General features: G+C 47.9%; 1 protein-coding gene across 3 annotated transcripts in view; it reads left to right on the top strand.

The window, feature by feature from the left end:
* Ldlrad3 (low density lipoprotein receptor class A domain containing 3) overlaps positions 1-23,822 on the top strand; it is a 235,159-nt gene that overhangs the window by 62,150 nt on the left and 149,187 nt on the right. For 2 of the 3 annotated variants that reach the window (XM_038330531.1, XM_038330532.1), the window contains exon 2: positions 16,872-17,018. In XM_038330531.1, coding sequence (XP_038186459.1) covers positions 16,872-17,018 — 147 coding nt within the window. The remainder of the gene's footprint in view (positions 1-16,871; positions 17,019-23,822) is intronic. The other variant, XM_038330533.1, reaches the window with a different exon arrangement.

A 23,822-nucleotide genomic window follows, 5' to 3' on the forward strand; every position in this document is an offset into this window, starting at 1 on the left:
GTAGTTTCTTAGATTTTAATTGTTTAGTTTTTTTTAATTTGTAATTTGATTAAATTGGGTGGCCTTTTCCTTTGGCTTTGTTTCTTGGACTCCCCACAGCCCAGCTTTCATTATGAGCAGTGATGTATCCCTCCTGATCATCTTGGATCCTCTTACTGTCCTGTTTCCTGTGGTGACATTGTTAAAGGAGTTGCCTTTTGCAGACTGGGCCCCCAGTGGAGAATAAATGCACATCCCAAGTGTCCCCAAGGACTGCCCCAGTTAGTGTTCTCGACCTTGGTGCTAAGTGTCAGTCTAGGCACAGAGGAACCAAAACACACGCTTTTGGAGACTGGACCCGTGCTAATCGTATTGTCTTGCATATTACTTTGTCCTTTCTAACCATATTATAGACGTAGTCCACCATTGTGTGTTCAGGCTCCTGGGTTCTTTCAAAGATTTGCCCTGTGGTTTGTGATCAGACTTACTCATCACTGTTTACCTTGGTCAAATAAACAAACTTTTGAGTTTTCACCAAATATGCTGTGGAGAAAAAGCACTAACAAGGAAACCGTTCTAGGTGTTTCCATCTGCACAAATGTGTCCCCAGGGGAGATTTCTAGGTGAAGACTGGGTGGGAGATGGGCTGAGTGGATGGTGTTGGATCCTTGTTCCTTGTCACATGGCCTGGGAAGCTCAACCAGTTGTATTCCCACTAGTAGTATACCCAAATCAGTTTCCTCACACCCATGTCAATCCTTGAGTTACAGATTATCACTTGGCTCTGTTAACTGTTTGTGAGACGGGATCTTTTGTCCTCCCCCTTCCCCACCTCACTGTGTGTGTGTGTGTATGTGTGTGTGTGTGTGTGTATGTGGCTGTGGCTGTGTGTATGTGTCTGTGCCTATGTATGTGGCTGTGTGTGTGGCTCTGTGATGTGTCTGTGCCAGTGTCTGTGTATCTGTGTATGTGTGTCTCTGTGTGTATCTCTCTCTGTGTGTATGTGTCTGTGCCTGTGTATGTGTGTATCTCTGTGTGTGTGTATGTCTGCGCCTGTGTCTATGTGTATGTGTATCTCTGTGTGTGTCTTGCTCCATGTGTGTGTGTCTCTGTGTGTGTGTGTGTGTCTGTCTGTCTGTGTGTACATGTGCGTGTGCATATAGAGGCCCAAGGCTGATGTCAGGAGTTATCCTTCATTGTTCCTCCACTGTATATTGAGACAGAGTTTCTCAATAAAACACAGAACTTTCTGCTATGTCAAATCTTTTCTGCCAGCTTGCCCTGGAGACTTCCTGTCTCTGCCCTCTGACATTGGAATTGCAGAGAGGCCACTCTGTCTACCTGGTCCTTACCTGGGTTCTGGGGATCCGAACTGGGTTCTCACATTCACCTGGCCAGCACTGACCACTGAGCAGTCTCCCCAGCCCTCTGGACATTTTCATTTGCTTGTCAGTCATCTCGTACTAGCGCCTTGGTCACTCATTCCCTTTGTCCATTTTCTTCTGCCTTGTTTGGAGTTTGTTTATGGACTCTTTAAGGGATTCTAGTTAGAGACACGGGATTGTTTTAAAAGATGCATTTAGAAAAAAATTGTTGGCATTCTTGCCTTGAAAGTTCCATAAAAGACCAAGTTGCCCTTATTTCTGGCACAAGTTGAAGGCTTTGGTTTTCTGCTTTGTTTTTATTTAATTAGGTGAACTTTTCCCTTTTGGCTGCAGAGGCCTGGCTGTCTGTAAATGCATTATCAGCTTGCAGCACAGGGTAGATCGTGAATTGAGGTGGAAAGTGAGCTGTGCCAGGCTGGGCCGGGAGCCTGCTGTAGCTGATTATTGAGAGCGTGCAGTGAGACCGAATCCCTTAAATTCTGTGATTCTTCATGTGGTTATAGTCAGGGCACACTCAAGACTCTAGGAGAGAGGTGGGGAGGGGCTGGGGCTCCATGTGGCTCTGGATCAGTATGCCTCTTTATTCTCTGACATCCTTCATGTCATCCTGCCCCCTAAACTCTCTCGGCAAGTTCCCATGGAGCCAGTACTTGTCATGTTCAGAGCTTGTTAGAGTTGCCACCTTCTTTACTAAACAACCTGGCCTCCTTTCAGTTAGAGGATGCAAGGGCTCCAAAAAAAAAAAAAAAAAATCGGGCTAGCTGGGGACCGAATCCAAACACTCCTATAGCTATGGGTGACAAAGGCCAGCTCTGATTTAGTGCCTTTATTTCTGCCAGGCCACCCTCATCACCTCCAGTAGCAAAAGGCTTGCTGTTTTGCTCTGGATGAGAGTCCCAGCCTCAAATGCCACTGGGTTGGCTGCAGCTGTCACTACTCCCTAGATACAGAGAGAAACAAATAAAGGCCAAGGGTAGGGTGCTGATGGCTGGGGATTTCCCATGGGGAGAGAGGATTGGCTTTTCTAGGGCTGGTCCCGTAGACTTAACTGAGAGGCTGTATTAGTCCAAGGCGCATGGAAACACGGGGCTGACTCTCGAGATGTGTCACTCACTGGACGTGTGTGGGCCTGGCTCTTTTTCCCAGCATGTGGAGCTGACCTTGACTTCTGTGAGCTGGCTTTGTGAGGGTGGGTGTTCACCAGAGGTTAAGTTCGCTCATGGATAGCTGTGTCAGGTAACACTGACAGCACACACCATTCTGTAGTCTTCGTTGCAGGAGCTCTGGAGGCAAGCACTTACCTGCTAATGTTGATCTGCCTCTGCCCTTTGGCTTGACGAATTATTAGTTTGTACTTAAGCTACTCCAGAAGTAGAGGCTGCTTTGTAGAAATATCGGAACCCATGAACTCCTCATGAGATAGAATAATAATATGAATTTATTTCTTAGGAAGCAGGTTTGGATAAAGTTATTGTTATAATATTTAAACATGAAGGATTTTTTTGTAGTTCCATAAACCTTAAACTATGTACAAATGTGGAAATTGGCCTAACTTGTGGGAATAATCCATAAGATGTTTGGTGGCATGCTTTTTATAATATAGGGCAAGGAAGCAACTGCCATTGTTTTCATCCATCCACCCGCACGTTCACCTGTCCATCTCTCCACACCCTGCATTCCTTTCAATTTTCTGCCCAGGGTTACATTAGGACATGGATGGCCATTCTGCTGTATGAAAGCTGCGTGTGGTGCTGAGGGGCGGCTGGGGACAACAGAAGCTTTTAGAGCAGTATGGTATATGAAGCGGCAGAAGTCTGCCTAAGTTGGGAGGACTAGGTGGGTATGCAGTCTATCCTGGGAGGTTAGGGAGGGAGTCTTTGGAGAGGTAGGCTACCCGTCAGACACAGGAGGTCCTGTGCTGACCCTGAGGATGGAGCTATGGGACTGTTGCAACTAGATGGAGTGGTGAGGTTTGTTCCGGGGGCCATGAAGGATGACTTCTGCAGCCTGAGAAATGCCAGTGAGGTTGCAGGTAAAATCGGGAGGATTGGTTCTAGGGTTGTGGGAGGCAATGACAGAGGTAAGATGCGTGTGAAATTCTGCCTGCTGACCTATGTGAATGGGAATGAGGGCGAGTGTTGGGTGGCAGAAGGAGCAAGCTTAGGGAAACTCAGAGTTCTGTCTTAGACTTGGTAAGCTGATGTTGCGATGCTTGGTGGTAGGGGATGAACCCATGAAGCCTTAGTACAGTATGGAGTTGGAAGGAGAAGAACTTAGCCAGAGACAGAGAGGTATAAGGATGGGGTTTCCCCTTGAAGGTCAAACCTAATAGTGGACAAGGGAACAAGTGTATTCAGGGAAGCCATATGTTGCTTGCACCAAAGACAGCAAATCCCCGAGACTGTTGAGGGGTAGGTGGAGGAAGCTGCTTCCAGGGCTGTAAGTGGGAGGCAGGGAACCGGAGATAGAGGTCACTGAAGGGATGGGAACCGGAGATAGAGGTCACTGAAGGGATGTGTCTTAGAAGGAAGGACCAATTGAGGTGGCCCAGTGCACATAGACCAGGCAAGGTGACTCACATCTGAAAGCCCCACACTCCTCCTGAGAGGCAAGAGGGCTGAGTTTTGAAGCCAGCTTGGGCCACACAGTGAGACTCTGCCTTAAGAGCAAGAGCAAAAATGTATGCTTGAGTAAATAGAGAAAAGTAGCCATTAGGTCTGGAGACTGGGAGGCAGTGGGAGCTCCATGAGGATGGATGAGGGCAGGAATCAGCTACAGCTGGGGTCTAAGAGAGAGGGACCTGCAGCAGGGTTGCGCCCTTCTCCGTGTAGGTCGTGGTTCAGTGTTCGTCAAGCCTTTGACTGCTTGCCATTGCCTTCACTCTGAGCTGTCCCCATTAGCAGAGATCAATGCAGTAGCCACAAGACCAGGAGCTACACTGTGGGGCATGTGATTGAATTTATTGAAAAATCATTTCTAAATGAGCATCTCACTTCTTCCGTGCTCTCGTCTCACCTAGAAGGATTCTGTTGTGTTCAGTGTGGGGTGAAATCCTTGTGTGGTTCAGATCACCGTCTATAATTACTAATCGTGTAGCTCCGTTATAGTGGTATGCCTTGGGAAATGACATATTATGTATCTACAATGACACCTCTTTAATAGTGAATAATAATACCCTTAAGAAGTGAGCTGTGTGCTTAATCTTATGGCCTCTACTCTGTATGTTGTCATAAAATGGATGAAAAACCTGGAAATTTCCATTCAATTTGTACTTTTTTTTTTTTTTTTTTTAAAGTGAAACAGCCCTTTTCCTCTGATTACACATGGAGCTTGTTAGGTTAGCGTTTGTTCTGGTTCCCATTTGTAAGTGGGTAAACTGAGTCATGGTGCACAGCTGTTTCCTGAGGTTGAGAATAATGGTATTGGCATTTGGGGGCCACATGGATGGGCTATCATGTGTCTAGAATAGAACTCTGTAGCCTTAGTTGCTATTTTCTTCCTTTTGAGGTGGCAGCTCACTGTGTACGCAGGCTGGGCCTCTACGTCATCTCTCAGCCATCCGCCTCCTAAATGCAGGGGTTACAGGCATGCCCACAGCCAGGCCTCCTTGATTTAAACTTTTGTTTTCAGGTGTGGCCATAAACCACCTTTCATAGTCTGGAAAGCCCAAGCAGGTTCATTCAAGGGTCTCAGTTCCCTGACTCATCAGCTCTGACATGGCTCTTGCACAGGTAAATGGCTCTGAGAGCTGTGATCCCTGAGGACTCCCACAATAAGAACTGCTTAGTTCTAGCGCTCACTAGATGTCCCAGCAGCATCTGCTTGAGACGTCAGGTAATTCCTCGTGATGGAGGGCCTGTTGTCAGCTCAGGGAAAAGGTGCCACGTGAGCAGGTTGTAGAAGCGGGAAGGACTGGTTTAATGGATTAAGCTACTTAAGAATATTTAAGAAGACACACTGGCTAATAGGCATTCTACCCTTGTTTGGCGGTAACAGACTGTTGTGAACGGTCCCAGTCCTGCGCAGTCCCTCCCTCCCCAGCCCTGCGCAGTCCCTCCCTCCCCAGCCCAGAGTTCCTCTCCTAATAGGAACTGATAAGCCAAACAGTTGTTCATTTACTGGGTACATGATGGAAGGTAGTGGGTTAGTGAACTGAATTGGAGAGGCCCTTGGATCCATAAGGAATCAGAAGCAAATCTGACCCCTAGCCCTATGGATGATATTGTCTCTGGTGCGGGGGTATATGGGGGTCCTATTTGGTCTCTTGACAGCACAGGCCAGCACTAGGTTTTCCCCAGTAACTAGGAACCTGGTTTCTTTTGGGTAGCTCTAGCCTGCCTTTCAAGGGGCTGATATCTCTGGGTCCCAGTTGCTCTGTGTTAGAAGAAGGAAGGACACCCCCCCACCCCCCGACACACACACCCTAGGAAGACCTCCATGTAAACCCAGACATACTTTTAAATGCTGAATATACATCCGGAATAGGAAGATGCTGTATATTTGCCCCACTGTTGAGGGTGCATTAAGGGTGGAAAAATGACTCTGGCACAGTCTACCAGTGCCTTGCTTTATATATGGGGAAACTGAGGCTTAGGGTGGAGAAGCAATTCCAGATACTTTGGAACAATTGTTGCATGTTATAGTCTAAGCTGTCTGGCTGCAGTTCAAGATTCCTGGGAATGTCCCAAAGAGCCGCCAACCCTGTCTTGTGTGGGACATGTGTGCGTGCGTGCATGTGTGTGTGTGTGTGTGTGTGTGTGTGCGTGCGTGTGTTTGCATGTGAGTGCTAGCAGCATGCACATGCCACACATGCTATATTGCTCCTGTGAGGTCAGAGGACAGCAGAGGCCCTGTCCCTACCTTGTTTGATTGCTCTGCATAAGCCAGGCTAGCTCACTATTGAGCTCCCAGGGATTCTTCTGGCTTTGCTCCCCATATTGCTGTGGAAACACTGACATTTCAGATGCTTATTATGTGGCTGAAGCACAATTAATAAAAACTCAGAGACAGATATTGGGGTTCAGCCTGATGACCAGAAAAGCAAAGCAGTCATCCACTGGGTCTTATCTCAACCTCAGTCCAAAAATGGCGATCCTGCCTCCAGGAATCTCAGAACGAGACTGTGTCTGAGAGCTGTCTCCTCCCATCTTATATCCCTCTCTAGGGCTGGGATTAAAGGTGTGCACCACTACCGTCCGGTTTCTTCCTCCCCCTTTCCTGTCTTTCCTTCCCGGTCTATGGTAAACTAGCGTGGATACTGGGATTAGAGGTGTGTGTCCTTGATGTCTGGTTTGTAAGGCTGACCATGCAGCTGTTTTACTCTCTGAACTCCAGGCAAGCTTTATTTATTAAAATATATCTGCGCTGCCAGCTCTTTACCCATGGAGCCATCCCGTGCCAGAGATGATCACGTGAGGGAAGGTAAAAGCCCCTTGAGCTCCTCCTGGTGTCTCTCCGTGCTTGCTTTTGGATCTAAGTGACATAGTCAAATTGCCCCGTTTCCATCAGCACCCACTTGCCAGGCTGCTTCCCTTTAGAGGCATGGATCAGAAAGGGACATGGCTTCCTTGAATACCACAGAAGCATTAGAGTCTGAGTGAGTCAGTGAGGATGAATGACAGGAAAGGGAGTAACAAATAGGACTGGTACATGCCACCTGCTGTCATGCTTGCTTTATTCATCCACCTGTTTATGCTCTTTATCCATCTAGCGTCGTTCTGTGTCTCAGCGTGCTTGCCAGAGAGGTGGAGTATCAAGGCTCAGAGAGAGTAACTCACTTGTCCAAAGCCACACTGTTTTCCACCTTTGAACCAAGGTTGAGCCTGGGTCTGGTGGTTCTTCACAGTAGAAGGGGTGGGAGGGTGGGCAAGGTGTGAAGGCTGGCCTTCTTCTGGCCACCCCTCCTCCCAGGCCACCTCTCCTGTGCTCCACAGTGGTAAAAGCCAGGGAGCTTTATTTAGCAAATCCCAGCTTCTGTTGCCTGCTCCCCCCCTCCCCCAGCCTGTCTCAGCTCAGCTGAAGGATGGGGAGGCAAAGGGGCCTAAGAAAGACAGTCTCCACTTCTTAGAATTTGGATCTAAAAGCAATCTGACCTGGTTCCTAGGCTCTTGGTTATTTTTGCCTTGGGAATGCCAGGGCTTAGTATGTGGGGGGGAAGTCTGTCTGGGGGGAGACACCTAGTTTTTCCCTCCATGATCGGCTTTTACCCTGCAACTGTTGCTGCCTTTCAGAAAATGGGAAAGAATTCGTAACAGAGCAAAGCTTACTGGACAGGCATCCTCGCATTTGCACGGTCTTCCCCAGTGTGACACGTTTCCCCTTCCATCTAGTGTTCCTTTGCAGCGAGGGTGTTTCTGAAGTCTAGAGGATCATCTGTACTGGGCACCATTTATCTTTTGTAGGTTTCCTCAAATATTAGTCCTAGTTTTCATTCTCTATAATGAATTTACTTGTGAAATGTTTCTAAAGTGCAGGGTTACCAAGGAAAATGCCTAGCAAGCCCATGTGCTTGCCACCCGCTTCCATGGGTTCTTGGCACTTGCCCTGGGAGCCCACGCTAGCCACCTGTGCCCTTGAGCCTGCCCGCCAGAGGCAACCATGACCTTGATTTTAGTAGTTGTCTTTTCCACGGCCCCTAAATTGGGTTGTTTCCGAGCTTAGTGTGGATGACATTCAGCAGCTTGCCTTTGCCCTTGCTGTTAAATTTCTCAGAAATATCCATGCAAATTCTTTTCACTCCGGTCCATCCCATGAAATCCCTGGGTGCTTGTGCACTGTGGAGAAGGGCCTGTGTTTTCCTCTGTTGTTCTGATGAACAGTGCTGGTGTGGGTTTTTGTTTTGTTTGTTTTGCTTTGTTTTTGAGGCACATGTGCAAGGACAACTATATTGAAGTCGATTCTGCCTACCTTATTTCTGAGGCAGGGTCTCTCTTGTTTCTGCTGTCCTGCCTGTGTGAGCGTCAATCCCCACTCCTGTCTTTTCCTCTCACCATGATGCAGGAAACACAGAGACTGCAGATGGGGCCACTGCATCTGGCTTCTTTATTCTTTTGGTGGTCTTGGGAGTAAAGGTGCCTGGGTTTGGGCTCAGGTCATTAGACTCAGAGGGTGCTTTCTCTTACTTATTTAGCTATGCCACCAGCCCTAGCTTTGTGCTGTGCTGTGCTGTGCATATTCACCTGCTGTCTTGAATGATCATCTGGGGCCCTTGTAGTTGCCATTAGGCGCTCTGTATTCAGAGTCCCCAAGCATGTTGCCATGCCTGGGTTCCTGGTGCTCCACTTCTTGCCATGCGAGAATGCAAGGCTTTAGTTTTTTGCAAGTCTGCTGGCTAATTACGCTGGATTACAATATCATAGCGCACCATCGCTGGAAGCACCTGTTCCGGATGCTTTGTTCCAGCCCTCCCTGCCCCCACCAATTGCATCACTTTGTGTTCTCTATGTGGTTCTGCATGAAACTGTGTATATCCACACATGGTGAGCGTCTTCTCCCTGGGGATGGGTGCCCGAAGCGTGTTTATAGCATTTATCGGTGACCCAGAACTTCACAGTTTAATTCAGTTGTATCCAGCTGCCTTTTCCTTTCTGGCCCGTGCCTTGTTTTTGTAGTCTTAGATCAGAAATCCTCATCCTCAAGATGCGCTTTTGGGGCCAGAATGAAGGTCATTTTTGCTTTCCTGGCTCATCCCTGGCTGGCATTCTTATGATCCAGCCTTGCCTGCAGTGTGGGAGGGAGCAGGGGGCTTAGTGTGGGCAGATGGGCTGCTGCAGAGTGGTTCCCAGCCACTGTGGAGAAAGCTACACTGGTCTCTGGGTGCATGGGGATAACTTGAGGCGAAGCACAGCCCTTACTCCTGACCTCTGCCTACATCTGAGCCTATGTGAAGTGGGTGATTAGCTTATCACTAAGCCTAGCTCATTACAGCCTGATGAAGTTGGTCGGAAAGCTGCCCCCTTTCCTGCCCTTCAGCTCAGCTTACGACCCCCCCCCCCCCCCCCCCTTCCCCTCCTGCCTCCTGCTGTTGCTGCTGGAAGCTGGAATAGCAGGAAGGTTGGGGATGGGGAGTATTGCACTGGGTTCATGGAAAATGTAGACCACCCTTGGTGAGGGCGTGGGTAGGCAGGATGTGATGTTCAAGACCTTCCCTCTGTGCCTTTCCTCCTGGGGACTTCGAAAAGCTTCATTCTGCAGGTCTGGTGTCATTGATCCGCTGGGTTTTGGACGTGGCAAAAGCAAAATTGAAGTTCACGGCAGTTCAGACGAGTTCATGTCAGAACTAAAATAATGTCTGTGGGAGCGAGCCGGTTACTGTTCCCATAACTGTGATCTGCAGCCATTTGTGGGGTGTCTGGACGCCTGGCATTTGCTTGTTGCTAGGTGCACAGAAAGAAGAGCCGAGTTCTCTGGGGCCAGGAAACAGTAAGAATGGCCTGTCTCGTGTGGTGAGTGTAATGGGGATGGACAGATGGCCCAGTGTTGGTGATAAAAGGCTCTACCTGCCTATTACCTGTTGTCTGATGCTTCCTGATCTACAGGTTTAATAGTTAGAAAAATGCAAAAAGCAGACAATTATAATCAGTTTTGATTAGCTTTGACTTTAGTTCATTATCCTCAACAACAGAAAGAAACCCACTCTTCTCTGTGGTAGATCTGAAATACAGGAAATAGCTCTTATTGATTTTGAAGATTTTTTGAAAAATTCCATCAGTGAAAAATTTATGGGGTACTATTCTCTGTCTTATCCTGGCACCTGTACGATAGCCTTAGCCCAGATTCGTGGCCTGCACAACTGAAGTATTTACTGTCTGGACTGTCTCTAGCTATGTGACCTTGGGTGAGTCCTGTCTTCAGTCTGTTCCATCATCTATAAAAGAGGAGGGTGCCTGTTTCATGGGGTTCTTCTAAGAACTAATAAAAACGAACGGCTGTTAAATCCCTGCCACATTCAAGTGCTTTGGCAGACAGTAGATCTTCCCCAGTACTCAGCACCTCCAGGGCTGTTAAAGAAGCCAGAGGAGGGGTTGAGCAATATGGCTCAGGGTGTCAGCTTGTCAATTGCACCACAGGAGCTGCAGGCCCTAAGGACTCTGGACATGAGATCTCATAAGGGCAGCATCTCAGTGGTTATTCAGCTCCCCTCAACACAAATACCATTTCCACATAATTTTCTTTATGAAAATGATACATAAAAATGAAAACATACATCAAAATAATAAGCAGGAGCTTCAGCCCTAGAGGCCACAGGTCCAGATAAAAATAATTGATGGAGCTGCCTCCTTGGGGAAACTATCATTCCTAAACCTCCTCCTGTGACCTTCCCGGCTTCCTGAACCCTAGCCATTTGCTTTCTCCCTAGCTTGTTTTGTAAGAAGGAAACAGAGCCTTCATCATCTCGGGATGCTTCCTGGGAGAAAGAAGCCGTGAAGCTGTGTGATGGGCAGATGCTGGGTGGATGCTGGGCGGATGCTGGGCAGACAACTCTCACTCAGTATCCTGGTGACGTCACTGCTCCATCCTTGTGCCTGAGGGAAACTGTGATTTTCCGTCAGGACCATGGGCCATATTTATAGTACATTTGTGAATATAAAGAGTTAGCTGCCCTAGACTGAAGAGTGGGGTCTTTTTATCTTTTCTTGGCAATATGTCTAGTGATCTTCCTTGAGCAGGTGGATAAACCAAGGCAAAACTAATGGAATGAGCTCGTGGAGCAGAGGGAGTCTAGATTAACAAGACTGGGGGCCTGGCTAAGCTCAGGTGCTTGGAGCCAGGCCAGACATAGACATTCTTGTGACTGCTGCCTTCTTGGTGATAGCCAGATGCTCCCATATCCAAACTTGAGCAGGAAGACATTTGTGTGATGAGGACCAAATGGCTTTGGAAATACACAGGACAGATGTCCGAGGTTCTGTTTAATGCTCATACCACATGGAAACAGTCCAGAGTGGAAGGGCTCTTCAGAGATGTTCTAGGCATGATGGTAAACAGATCACCGAAGACGAGCCTCCTAGGTGGCCTTAACCTTTTGTAGGTGAGTGTGTGTGCATGCAGGTGTGTGTGTGTGTGTGTGTGTGTGTGTCTCAAGAAGTGAATCACAGAGAAAACGGTGGCCCCTGGCCTCGCTGGCACCTGGCAGTGGGAGGAGTCTGTTTGGCTTCACTGACAGCTGATGGTGAAGATCCGTCTGGGATCTGCAAGCCCGCCATTAAACTGCGCGTGCGTATGGCATACTTGAGTTCGTGCTTCTTGTTCAGTTCATCGGGCCTGGAGATCTAGACCATCAGGGAGGGAGTGAGAAGAATGAAGGGCCACTGGGCAGGAATCAGAAAATGGGCCTGCTGATTGCTTGCAGATGTCAGTGCAGACCGCACCATGACGGATGCTGCTGGGGAGGGAGGCTCAGTGGAGAGCGCGGAGAACCGCCGAAGGACTCCAGCTGCCGGAGTAAAATTCCATTTCTCGGCTGGGAAAGGCAGTGTCGCTCGCTGAGTGTTCTGGGTGATTGCAGCAGAATAGAGCCTTGGCTGGAGTTTGTTGTCGCCCCGGTTTTGTTCTCCACATCAAGTAGAGAGATGTAGGCCAGGGGCATTAGCAAAAGCTGTAGCAATGGGCTGCTGTCTTTTGCCTGACAAGGCAGGGCTTGCTTTTATTTTTCCATTCTTGTACAGATGGTGTAGTTATTTTCAGTTAAATGATGTTCTGCAGTGGAAACAGGCAATTCCTTTTGATTTAATGAAAAAAAGAGAAGAGAGGAGAAAGCCAACTTTGTGCTAATGCTGGTCAATTTTTTATTTAAGTCTTTTCCAAGACACGGAGATGGGATATGTGTTGCTGCCACTAGGAAGCCTGGCAGTTGGGCTGAGAAGATTTCCAACCTTCTTTCAAGCAGATAGGGTACTTGTGCAGGTCCGGATCCCCTATATCCCTTATTTGAGAAGTGTATGCCCAGGCCCCACCCACATGCTAGGAACATGCGGGAAAGTTGATGGGGCAGTTCAGGCACTAATGCCACGCCTGGTTTTCTGTAGAGTTGTCAGAGATACGCATGGGAGAGCTGGGAACGGCAGCTGACTGGGGTGCAGAGCCGAGCAGAACAGAGTGTACCAATCAGGGTGCTTTCTGCCTAGTGGCAACATTACTGCAAAGCAGCCACCAGCACAGACTGGGGTCAAGTGAAGCACAGGAGAGACCAGCGTCAGGCTAGGTGTCTGGGACAGGGTTGCAGATTTGATGACTTACGTTGGAGTTGAAGGATGAGCAGGAGGAGGCTAGCCGATTGGATAAGATTTCCAGTAAGACTGTGTGGCTTGAATGTCAGAGCTTGCTTGTTCCACAGGTGGGGAGATCTGAGACCCAGCTGTCATCAGGGTTGGTTCCTTCTCAGTCCCTATTGCTTGGTTTACAGATGGCTGCCTTCTCTGGGTGTCTTCTTGTTGTCTTCTCCACATATGTCTGTGCTCTGATTTCCTCTCCCAGTGAGGATACCAGTCACGTTGAACTAGGCCACTCTAACAGCTCGTCTTAATGCATTACCTCTCTCCGCATTCTGTCTTAAAATGCACCCCTCTATCAGGTTCTAATGGTCAGGCCTACAGCATAAAGTTTTGGAGGGATACAGTGCAGCCCCAAACACCAGGGGGAACCTGAGATTCCTCTAGTCAGCCAGCCACATGTTTGGAAGCCTGGGGGCAGGGACTACCGCCACATGATCCAGACACTAGTTCTAAAGGACACTGCAGGGTCTTCAGAGGCAGGGTCACAATGGCTTCTCTAAGTCAGGTGGCAAGAGTTCAGGTTTGTCTGAAGGGCACAGAGACACCACCCGCTGCCTTTCAGAAGTTCACTCATTGAAGAGAAACAACTGGAGGGAGTGAGAACTGCTAGGTAGCAGGTTGGCTTAAGCAGGTATTTCTGTGCCTTGGGATTATTGACATGTCAAGCCAGGTGGTTCTGTGTTGTGGTGTGGCAGTGGCTGATAGGATGGGAGAAGTGTAGCCCAGAACACCTGCCATTGCTAACAGGCAAAGCTGCATGGTTCTTTTGAGCCCCAGACCCTTCTATGCAAAGCCACATCCTGGCCTTTCCATGCCAGATGTCAGTAGTACCTTACCCCTAGTCATTACAAGAGAAAATGTCTCCAGGCCCTGGCTTATGTCCCCACAAAATCCTCCTCTGTGCAGATTCCTGACTGAAGGGGGACAAGAGATAATGGTACAGGTGTTCCTAGGCCAGGGAGGCAGCTGGGCTGGGCTTGAGGGAGGCTTGAAAGACAGAGTCAACAAGAGGATCTTCTCTTGCTCTAGTTACTTCTGATGTTCTTATGTTCGATGATGCCACTTTCTTAAGGCAGTAGGCAGGGTGCCCCTTGTGTGCCTAAGGGGGGCTGAAAAGAGCATGTGGCTATTGTATCCACTAGGCAGGGCGCTCCAAGACTGGCAGGACATTTGTGTGCGGCAGAAGTAATGGGCGGGATACGTGGTCTCTGTACCCACCCAGCCTTTCATCAGCCATGTGTTGCCAGCCTCACTGAAGCCTCAGAGCAAGCTCTTTGGAATCTAATCTGGCCAATTTTCTGGTTCCGGAAATCTGTTTATCAGAACAAGATTTCACAGTTGTAGTGACTTTTCCAGGGGGTTTGTCTTCGAGGAGTTCGCTCCACAAAAGCAAGTTGAAGTGATTTCCAAACAAAACCAAGTGCATTCCACAGCCCTGAGGAATTCCCTGCTGGCTGGTGATGATGCTCAGGGCAGCTGTTCTCCAACAGCTGGAGTGTATATGGCGGGTAGGCTGTGGAAGCTCTGGCTAGAACTCAGCCCGTGACTGCTCTCTGGGTTCTTCCCCATGGCTATCCAAATTTCTCCCTAGAGATAATGAAGTTACTGCTCACTCTTTTCAGGGTTAGTGGTGTCTTGTGCAGTTGCCTTCAGAGGGGTCCTGTGTGGAGTCTGTGCTCTGCAGAATGGAGCATCCTGATGGGTTGGGTGGCAGGATTGGAGAGATGGTGACCCAGTATGTTTGTAACTCCTGCCCATCAGAACGGCTTGTCTTTTATTTTTGACCCATGCCCCAGGCTGTGCCTCCCCACAGCGTGTCTTTGACTCTTGTTCCTTTGATCCACAGGACCTTTACTTTATATCAGCCTCCACTGAAAAGGCCACTTCTTTCTGGGAATCTTTCTTGTTTGTCTTGAATTCTAATTAAAAAGCACTGCGGAGCCAGTCAATACCTGTGTGGGTGTTTGTCTTCCTGTGTCTGTGTAAGTGCACAAATGTTTATGTGTTTGTGTGTATATGGGGGGGCGTCTACATGCATGTGTATTCATGGATGTGTGAATGACGGTCAGAGCTAAGGAAAAAGCATTAGCTGTTGCTTCTCAAGATCTGTCCACCTATTTCCTCACTTCCCTTGGGATCATAGACTTTTTTTTTGGTGTGGATTCTGGAGATTGAACTTGGGAGAATTCATGATTGCATAGGAAGCACTTTACCAACTGAGCCTCACCAGCCCACCCCTCATTCACTGGCCTTTTAAAGTAAGAAAAGGTCATAGTCTATGCTATTTAGGAAGATTCTATTGAGATTTGAGAGGACAGGTTGTGAGACAGGAGGCTGAGTTGGAAGTTATAGCCAGCGGTGATGGCCAGGGAAATTAGAACTGCGTGGGCTTGAGACTTAGCTGCAGTGATAGAGAGGGATTGGCCACGTGCAGGGCTGATAAAGCGAGCAAGGGGTAAGGGTTGTGATCTACTTGGGCTGAGTGGAACCTTTTGCTTGTAGCTTCCCTCTTGGAATGAGCTTTGAGAACTCGTTTCTGAAGAGCAACATGTGTGTGTTGCTAATTTAGTGTCGGGCTGCAGATGGTCTCCACGAGGGTATCGACAACACAAGGGCTTGTTTGGTGACTGCGTCCATTCCCTTTGGTTCTTGCTTGCTCCAGTTATGAAAGTACTGTTGGTACCACTTTGAAAGTAGCATTACGGGACAGCCATGCTTCTCTGTGCGTGAGGAAGCTGGGCCACTCCACAGAGAGAGGGTGACAGAGGAGTCTGATGCTAACAGGCGAAGAGCAGGTCACTAGGAGACGGCGGCATGAAGGGTGTTCTAGTCAAAAAATAATAAATAAATAGTACAGAACAGGTTAGTGGTGTGAGCGTTTGTAGGGAGGGTTCTGAGCCCTGATCTGTAGCTGCTTCCTTTCGCAAAGAGGGTAAAAGAAGATCACGAGCCTCGCTACCTCATTACCCATGAGCAGTTCTAGAAGGCCATGACCTTAGTGTCAGCACAGTACTTGGTGAGCACAGGGTCTTGGTCTTTCCTTCACAGCACAAGTGTCTGGTCGTAAATGCCTAGTGCCTGTTTACTGAATGACTCGAGGCATTTGCAGCTACAGTGTGCTGGCCTGGCGGACTGCTCTTTTTCTTCTTTCCCTCGAACATTTTGCTTCTAGCTGTCTCCTTATCTCTCAGTTTTTAATCACACTGGCTCAGCTTGATCTGACCTATCAGATGTTTGCTCTGTGGAAAATCCACCCCCAAGGCTCAAGGTGGATGAGGTCTGTACCCCCCTTACCTACTATCACGTTTAGTTTCCTAAGGGCGGTGCTGTGCTGGGTAGGGCCCTTGGCATTTTATGTTTGTTCAGTGGACTTGAACCTGAACCTTGGGACTTGGTTCTAAATCTCCAGCAACTCTTGGATAAGTGTAGTGGTCAGGTCAGCCTCCTGGGGGTTGGCAGGCCTGTGTACAGGTCTCATCTTGGCCTTTCCTACCCACACAGCGTCAGGTAGATTGATTGGTACATCGAGGAGATATCCTATTTCCTGGAGGGAAATGATCTCCTGGTATTCTTGCCAACTTGGCTCCAATTCAAGGACTCTGTGATTGTAGGGACCGTGAGTCTGAGGTTTTGAAGGCTTGCACTGCTGAGGATATTTGAGGTCCGGTGTAAATTCCTATCTGAAACTTTAAATTTTAGCTGTTGCTACTGGCCAGGAAAGAACATTTGCATTTGCGCACCAATATTTTTTTTATTTTTTATTTGTGTGTGCGTGTGTGTGTGTGTGTATGTGTGCATGTGTGTGCGTGTGTGTATGTTCAAGTATGCCAATATTCATGGAAGCCAGAAGAGAGAGTCACAGGCAGTTGTGAGCTGCCAGATGTGGATACTGGGAACGGAACTCTGGTCCCCTGGAAGAGCCACAAGTGCCCTAAAGACTGAGTTGTCTCTTTAGCTCATTTCACATAGATCTTCATGAGAGAGATGAGCACCTGTTAGCTGCTAGACGCCCAATGCTTCCTTTGCATCGCCTTAGCTAGTTCTTCTGCATCTTTGTACTGAGGTGGGCCGAGGTCTAAGTACATCTCATGGGTGAGGAAACAGGCCCAGGAAAGCAAAGATAGCCAGTGGAAGCCTCCCCTGGGCTGAGCATCCGTCTTTCTGAGTAGACCAGTGCTCTGACCCTTGGCCGTGGTCACTGTGCCTCTGACTACCTATTCTCTCCTTCTTACAGAGAGCCAGCTGCTCCCTGGGAACAACTTCACCAACGAGTGCAACATCCCAGGTAACTTCATGTGCAGCAACGGGCGGTGCATTCCGGGTGCCTGGCAGTGTGACGGGCTGCCTGACTGCTTCGACAAGAGTGACGAGAAGGAATGCCGTGAGTGGCTGCCTGTGGCTATGGGCAAGGGTGGACAAGGGCAGAACTCCAGGCCAAGAGCAGGAGGTCCAGCCGGGCTTGGAACTTGCTCCCTGTTTGTTGTGAGCTGGTGGGCCAGCTTTCCCTCTGTCTTCAAGCAATGTGGTCTATGCAGAAGTGTAATATGGTAGAAGAGCCCTTGCTTGGGTGAGCAGGAGACCCCCTCTCCTGGATGCTGCTCTCACCTTCAGTAGCCCAGGCATTATGCTCTGGGGTACCTTTCAGTCAATAAGGACCATATCTTGAGAGTTGGAGACTGTCAATGTGCGGTAGAATTCGCCCAGTTTTCTGTGAGGGCTAGTATTATGTCAGTGCCCTGTACCGGGTAGATTCTCAGCTCATGTCCTTAATGCTTCCTTCCCTCCTCCTCTCTGTATGGAGATGGTCGTGCCCTGGGCCTTCACTGGACTATTCCCCTTTGAGGAATGCCAGCGTGGTATGGCCTCTGTGGTCCTCCCCACCCCACCCCCTCCTTTAGCCTCTTGTCCATTTTGTGCTCCTGAAGCATGCATTAGATCTGGGTTGAGGATAATCCCCAGGAAAGCAGGCATCTCAGACAGTGGAGGGTTTGGGTTGTCCAGAGACCATCCTCCCTACCCTGGCAGCCCTTTATTCCTTCCCTGAGTTGATCGTAGCATACTGAGCTTGGCTCTAGGTCATCCTTCTGGCATCCTGCCAGGTAGGCAGCATTGGGAGGTGTGGCCCCAGCTCGTCTGATGGGCGACTGCCATGGAGCCATACATCTCTGCTCATTCATAGACTTTGGGAGCAGGCCATGTTCTGTCTGGAGGATCCTGTTCTGGCTCTGCTGTGGCTCCGGGAGCCAGCTGAGGACAAGGCACTGGGAGGATCAGAACTTGAACTTTTAGCGGAGCTGTTCTGGGGTATGAGGTTCTGTCTGTTGATGCCCAGGAAGGAGCTGTGTTTTTGGAGCACCGCAGGGGCCAGATCCTCACTAACGGTGTGCTCATGCAGACATGCTGCCTGTGCTGAGGCTGGTTTCTCACCCAGCATTCTCCATGCCTGCTGCTGCTCTTCAGAGGAGGCCTGGGGAGGCAAAACCTGGGGAGACTTGGAGGCTATATTAACTCTTGTTATGTGTGATTTTTCTCATTAAATCGTTAGACTCAATGCATTCTTCTTTTTATTATTCTTTTCCTTTTTTTCCTAAACTGCTTTTTTTGAGACATATTAGATCTCTTTCACTGTTTTCTTGCTTCTAGCATAACTTTAAAACTTCTAGAAATCCAGCATTTTTAGATTGGGTTTCAAGTGTGATAGGATGTGTGAGCCTTGTCTTCCACCCAGCTTTAAGGAGCATTAAACACTCTATTAGAGTGCAGAGCTGCCGTTTTCAGGGCACTGTGTGCTTTTGAACAGCAGTGGATACAGACTGCCATTAACCAGCTGGCGATACTGAGCCCAGAGTCTGTAAAGGAATGCAGGATTCACAGCTAGGCCAGCCCCACCTCTGTCGGTAGCTGCTGTGACATTGACTTCTCTGGAAGTCTCAGCCTTCGTGGGGGCAGCAGAGTATATTAGAATTCGTGAAGAAATGGGAAGAATGGTGGAGAGAAAATGTTTTTAAAAGGTTTTGTGCCAGCAGCTGCTTGGAGCTGTTGGGTTTGGTTTGGAGCTGCTCATTCCTGGCCATCCTCCCATCCTGCTCTTCTCCCCAAGTGTGGTAGAGAGCCAACAGGCTTTGCTTAGTCTTTTGATCCAGACAGAATTAATTTTTTTTTACTATACCTATAAACATGTTGTTCACCCAGCTTTTGCTTTAAATGAGAAAACAACTCTTGAATGTTTAGACAATAAAGGGAAGGGGAAAGTCCCTTTTCTAAGAGAAATTGAACCTGAACTTTCTTTCGTAGTCTTCTCCAGTCCAGGAACTAAGTGTGAGATTTAGAGGATGATCTAGAACCAACCGTGTCCTTCTCCTGCATCCTTAGGGAGCATGTGATCTTAGAAAAGTTCCCAGAATATTCTAATGTAGAATCTAGTGATGGGATTAAAGGAAGTTCTTTGCCCGGGTAAGACTACAGTTTTGTCCTCTCATGATGGGAACAGGAAGGCTTCTTCTTTCTTGGAGGGGAGGGATATGAGGCAGGGTTTCTCTGTGTAGCTTTGGTGCCTGTCCTGGAGCTCACTCTGTAGACCAGGCTGGCCTTGAACTCACAGAGATCTGCCTGCCTCTGCCTCCCACATGCTGGGATTAAAGGCATGTGCCACCATCTGCTGGCGGGAACAGGAAAGCTTCTAATTGTGAGCACCACAGGGGTGTTAGTACTAGTGTGTATGCCAAAAGCACCATCCTGGTGCCCATGTGCCACGAGTGTAAGCACAATTACTGGGCAGTCTGCACAAACTATGTTCAATAGTTGTCATAAGGGTGTGATTGTGTGGCTTTCTTTTTCTTCCGCCATTTTCATGTGTGTATTATATGTGTGAAATGCACATATGGAGGCCTGAGGTTGATGCTAGAATCACTCTCCATTCTCTTTCTTCTTCCTTGAGACAGGCTCTCTTAGTTAAATCCAAAGCACACCATGGCTGGTTTTGCTAGCTAGCTAGCTTGCTCTGAGCTCTTTTCCCTGCCTTCCGAGATTAGAGTTACTGGCTGAGATCGGAACTCCAGTCCTCACCTCTGCATGGCGAGAGCTTTAACCAATGACGCTTCTCCCCAGCCCATGCCTTGCTTTTTATACTTAACATTAGCTGTGTGTCTGTGTATTTATAATTGTTTTGTAAAAGTGTACGCACTGCAACTTAGCCATGCTCTATTGCATTTCTTTTGCTTAAAAAAAAAGCTTTTTAATTATATATTTACATATTTCTGCATGTGGATATAGTACACTTGACTACAGATGTTTTCAGAGGCCGTAAGAAGGCATCAGATACCCTGGCACTGGAGGTAGATGGTTGGGAGCCATCTGACATGGATGCTGGGACCTAAACTCAGTCCTCTGAGAGAGCAGCAAGTACTCTTAACCACTGAGCCATCTTTCCCGCCCTGTTCTGCCTTTTGGCTTTTGTTCCTCATTGTTTAGGATCATTTGAGAAACTTCCTGTGTAGGTGACAGAAATGCGTGGTGGCTCAGGGCTGAGGGCTGAGGTGAACAATTCGCTTTCTCTGGGAGCAGCAAATGTAGAACCCATGCCATCTTCATGGAAAGAAGTTTCTTTGAGACAGTTGTCTGCTGTCACTCCTGAGAGGTCATGGCGTCCAGAGGTCCATGACACTTTGGCGCTGAGAAGATCATGTGTTAGAAAAGAGGTTGCGAATCCTTGCCCTTTTAAAGGGCAGGAGGAGTCTGCAGGTGTATCTTGTGGTGGGAAGGAGTCTTGTGATTAGCTCTTTCATATCTGCAGTGAAGAAGGATGTTTTGGAAAATAAAAAGGATTTATACCATCAAGGTGAAAAAAGGTCACATATTGTAAAAATCAAGGGGGAGGGAGAGGAGGACAACGGAATCACATCAGAGCCGTCTCTGTTACCTGCGCTCAGAAGCTCAGAAGCTCTTGCTTAGGGTTTGTCCTGCTTGTAATCACCATGGAGGTTTCATTTCAGATTTTTTCATGTGACATTGTATCATGCTGCCATCTTCCTGTTTTTCCATATTTCATTTTAATGCCATGATAATAATCCACTGACTTGTTATCACATTATTGATATGCTATTATTCCTTACTCTTGTTTTGTGGTACTCCTTGGGTTTGAACCCGGGGCTTCATGCCCAGCAAGCGTCTGTTCTGAGCTTCCCCTCCGGCCCTCTGTGCTACTCTTGTTCAGCTTTCCACTGCTGAAGAGTCTGCAGCATTGTGGGCACGGCAGTGGGGATGGCTCGCTCCCCGTTTCCATGAGCTGGATTCTCAGAACTGAAGTGACTGCACTGAAGGGTGGGAGCGTTTCCTGCCTCTGCCCACAGACTGCCCATCTGGTTTGCTGAAGGTCTGCACCAGTTGCCTTTCCCTTGGCCAGGAGTGAAGTCTGGGACTTATTCTAGTCTTGGCAGTGCTGATTAATATCTTTAAAATAAACTCCCTCTTCCTGGATAAGAGTTGAGAGCATGTATTTTACATTTTCTTAATTTTTTTAAATTAACAAGGTAGAATGCTTATACCTTTAGTTATTAGTTGTATTTCCTTGTGAAGTATCTGTTGATGAACTAAAATTAGTTCTCACTTGGGCCCTACAGGCGCTGTTCTGCAGAATGTTTCTGTGGCCCTCCCTCCCAGAGCTGGGAGGGGTTTTTGTTTTGCTATGCTTCTAGTATATTTCTGTTCTTGGTTAGTAGATAACCCTTAGTGATAATTTTATTCAAATTGCTTTTCATATCTTCTCTCTCTTTTTTGTTATAAAATGAAGAGAGATACGTTGCAGAAAAATGCAGTCTCTCCATGAGAGCACTCGTGAGGGAGCAACAGTGAGTGAGTATATGCCGGAGCGTCCTAGGGATCATACTAAACCAGACACTTTATATCTTATTAACTCATTAGTTGTCACAGAAGCTTTTATGGGAAGGAGCTGTTGTTACAGAGGGAGAGCAAATACATAGAGTTTGCCTGCTGGCCCGGAAACTAAGACCCCATAGCCTTCCCGCATCAGAGACTGCTAGGGTCTTTTTGTTTACCTCCCGTAGGTGTCTGCTCGCTGGATAAATAGGATCTTGTGCATTCTGTTACCTGTACTGCGCTTGTTGTAATTAATAGACATTCCTATAATACAAGGAGCTACTTGGATTATGAAAAAGTGAGGTTTATTTTGGCTCACACTTTTGGAGATTTTAATCCAGTCCCAGTTGGCTCTGTTGCCTGTGGAAAATCATATGGGAGGGTTGAAGAGTACCCAGTGAAGTAAAACCTATGACTAGGATGCAGAAAAGAGGATAAGGAGGGAGGTCTGGGGTCTCGTTGTTCCCTTCAAGGACACGGCCCCAGTGGCTTAAAGGCCTCCCACTAAACTGCCTCTTTAATGATTTATTATTTTTAATTATGTGTGCATGTGTGTGCCTGTGTGTTTATATGTGTGCAACTGCCTGTGGAGGCCAGAGCCTTGGAGATGTGAACTGCCCATCATGGGTGCTGACCATCAAACTTGGGTCCTCTGGAAGAGCAGCAAGTGTTTTTAACTGTCCGCTGTACCCTGAGCCCTTTTAAAGTTCCTTTACCTCCTAATCCTGCCACAAACACATTAACACTTGGGTTTATGGGGGGGCATTCAGGATCAAAACTTGAGGAGAAAAGGTTCAAAGCATCAATAATGTTTTTCTCCAGTAATGATTTTTCAAATGGCCTTTGGTCCTTGAAACCTTCTCTGAGAAGTCAAGGGCCATTCGCAGTGACAGAGCAGATGCAAATATCTGGAGCCAAGTGCCTGGAGACCTTCCTGTTCTGGGCTGGCCTGTAACTCTTATCTCTGTGTCCCAACAAAGCTGGGGAGAGATTTTGAATGTTGGGGTTCACCTTCACAAGGGGCCTGTCTCTCCTTGGGAAAAGTGCATAGACTAGTGTCTTTGGTCAAGCATGGGTACTTTTATCATTATGCAGGGGTGCATGCATGTATACCCAGTAGGATGTGGAAGAAGAATTCAAAGACTTTGTCAAGTGAAAACACTTTAATGAATCTCCAAAACCATAGGCATGGGAAAGTACATGCAGATTTGGAATTTCAATCCCATTTGTCTTCACCGTTCCCAGCTGTTGCTTACACCTTGCTCAGGGATGGTGGTGGGAGCCCTTGAGATAGTTTCAGCAGCAAACTTGGAACTCTGATCCCCAGAAGTGTAAGGGGTAGGGCTCTTCCTTTCTTTTTGCCTCTGTCCTAGACTTCTGCCTCTAGGTGGCACCACATGTAGTGTTTTCTTTTAAACCATCTGCTTCCGGGCTAGCACAGACCGAGCAGACACAGGGTTCTATGGTGTTTTAATGTCCAGACTCGAACAGAAATTTGGCTGTTTCACCAAGGTACTGTCATTTTGATTTCTGAGGCAGGGTTTCTCTGTAACTTTGGAGCCTGTTCTGGAATTAGCTCTTGTCAACCAGGATGGCCTTGAACTCAAGAGATCTGCCTGCCTCTGCCTCCTGAGTGCTGGGATTAAAGGCATGCAACACCACAGACCAGGCTCACCACGGTACACGGCTTCACAGGCCCACATATCAGGGAATCGGCCTGTTCATGGGCTGTATGCTTCAGGATGTTGACCTTTGGTGTGCTGTAGCCAGGGAAGACAGGCGACCTCTTAATGAATTGTGGGATATAGCTACAGCAGAACCGAGTTTTCCCTTTCAGCTGTGTCAAAACAGAATCGCCACACCACCAATGTTTTGACTCAAGTTGTGACACCTGCCGCATTCTAAAGTTGAAATCCTAAGGCATACTGCCTCTGGATTCAGCTTGTTTGGTGTTAGAGTTTAATAGAGTATATTAATTTTCTTGCTGTTGTGACCACATATCTAATAGTATAAAAAGGAGAGAAGGTTTAGTGCTCATCCTTTCAGAGAGTTCAGGCCATCGTGATGGGGTAGGCATGGCAGAGAAGCACACTTTACATCGTGGTGACCCAGAAGCAGAAGGAGAGAATCCAGGAGGAGCTGAGGCAAAATACAGAGGAAGCAGTGACCTCCCCAAGCTAAGCCTCACTTCTGCTTTCATCTTCGTTAGCAAGGACATCATGTTGATTATGAATCTGTCGTGGGATCAATCCATTGATTAGTCAGAGAGCGCATGATCTGATGCTCTCTGAAAACACCCTCCCAAGATGTA

Source organism: Arvicola amphibius, chromosome 5, assembly GCF_903992535.2.
Source record: "Arvicola amphibius chromosome 5, mArvAmp1.2, whole genome shotgun sequence".
NCBI classification, from domain to species: Eukaryota; Metazoa; Chordata; class Mammalia; order Rodentia; family Cricetidae; genus Arvicola; species Arvicola amphibius.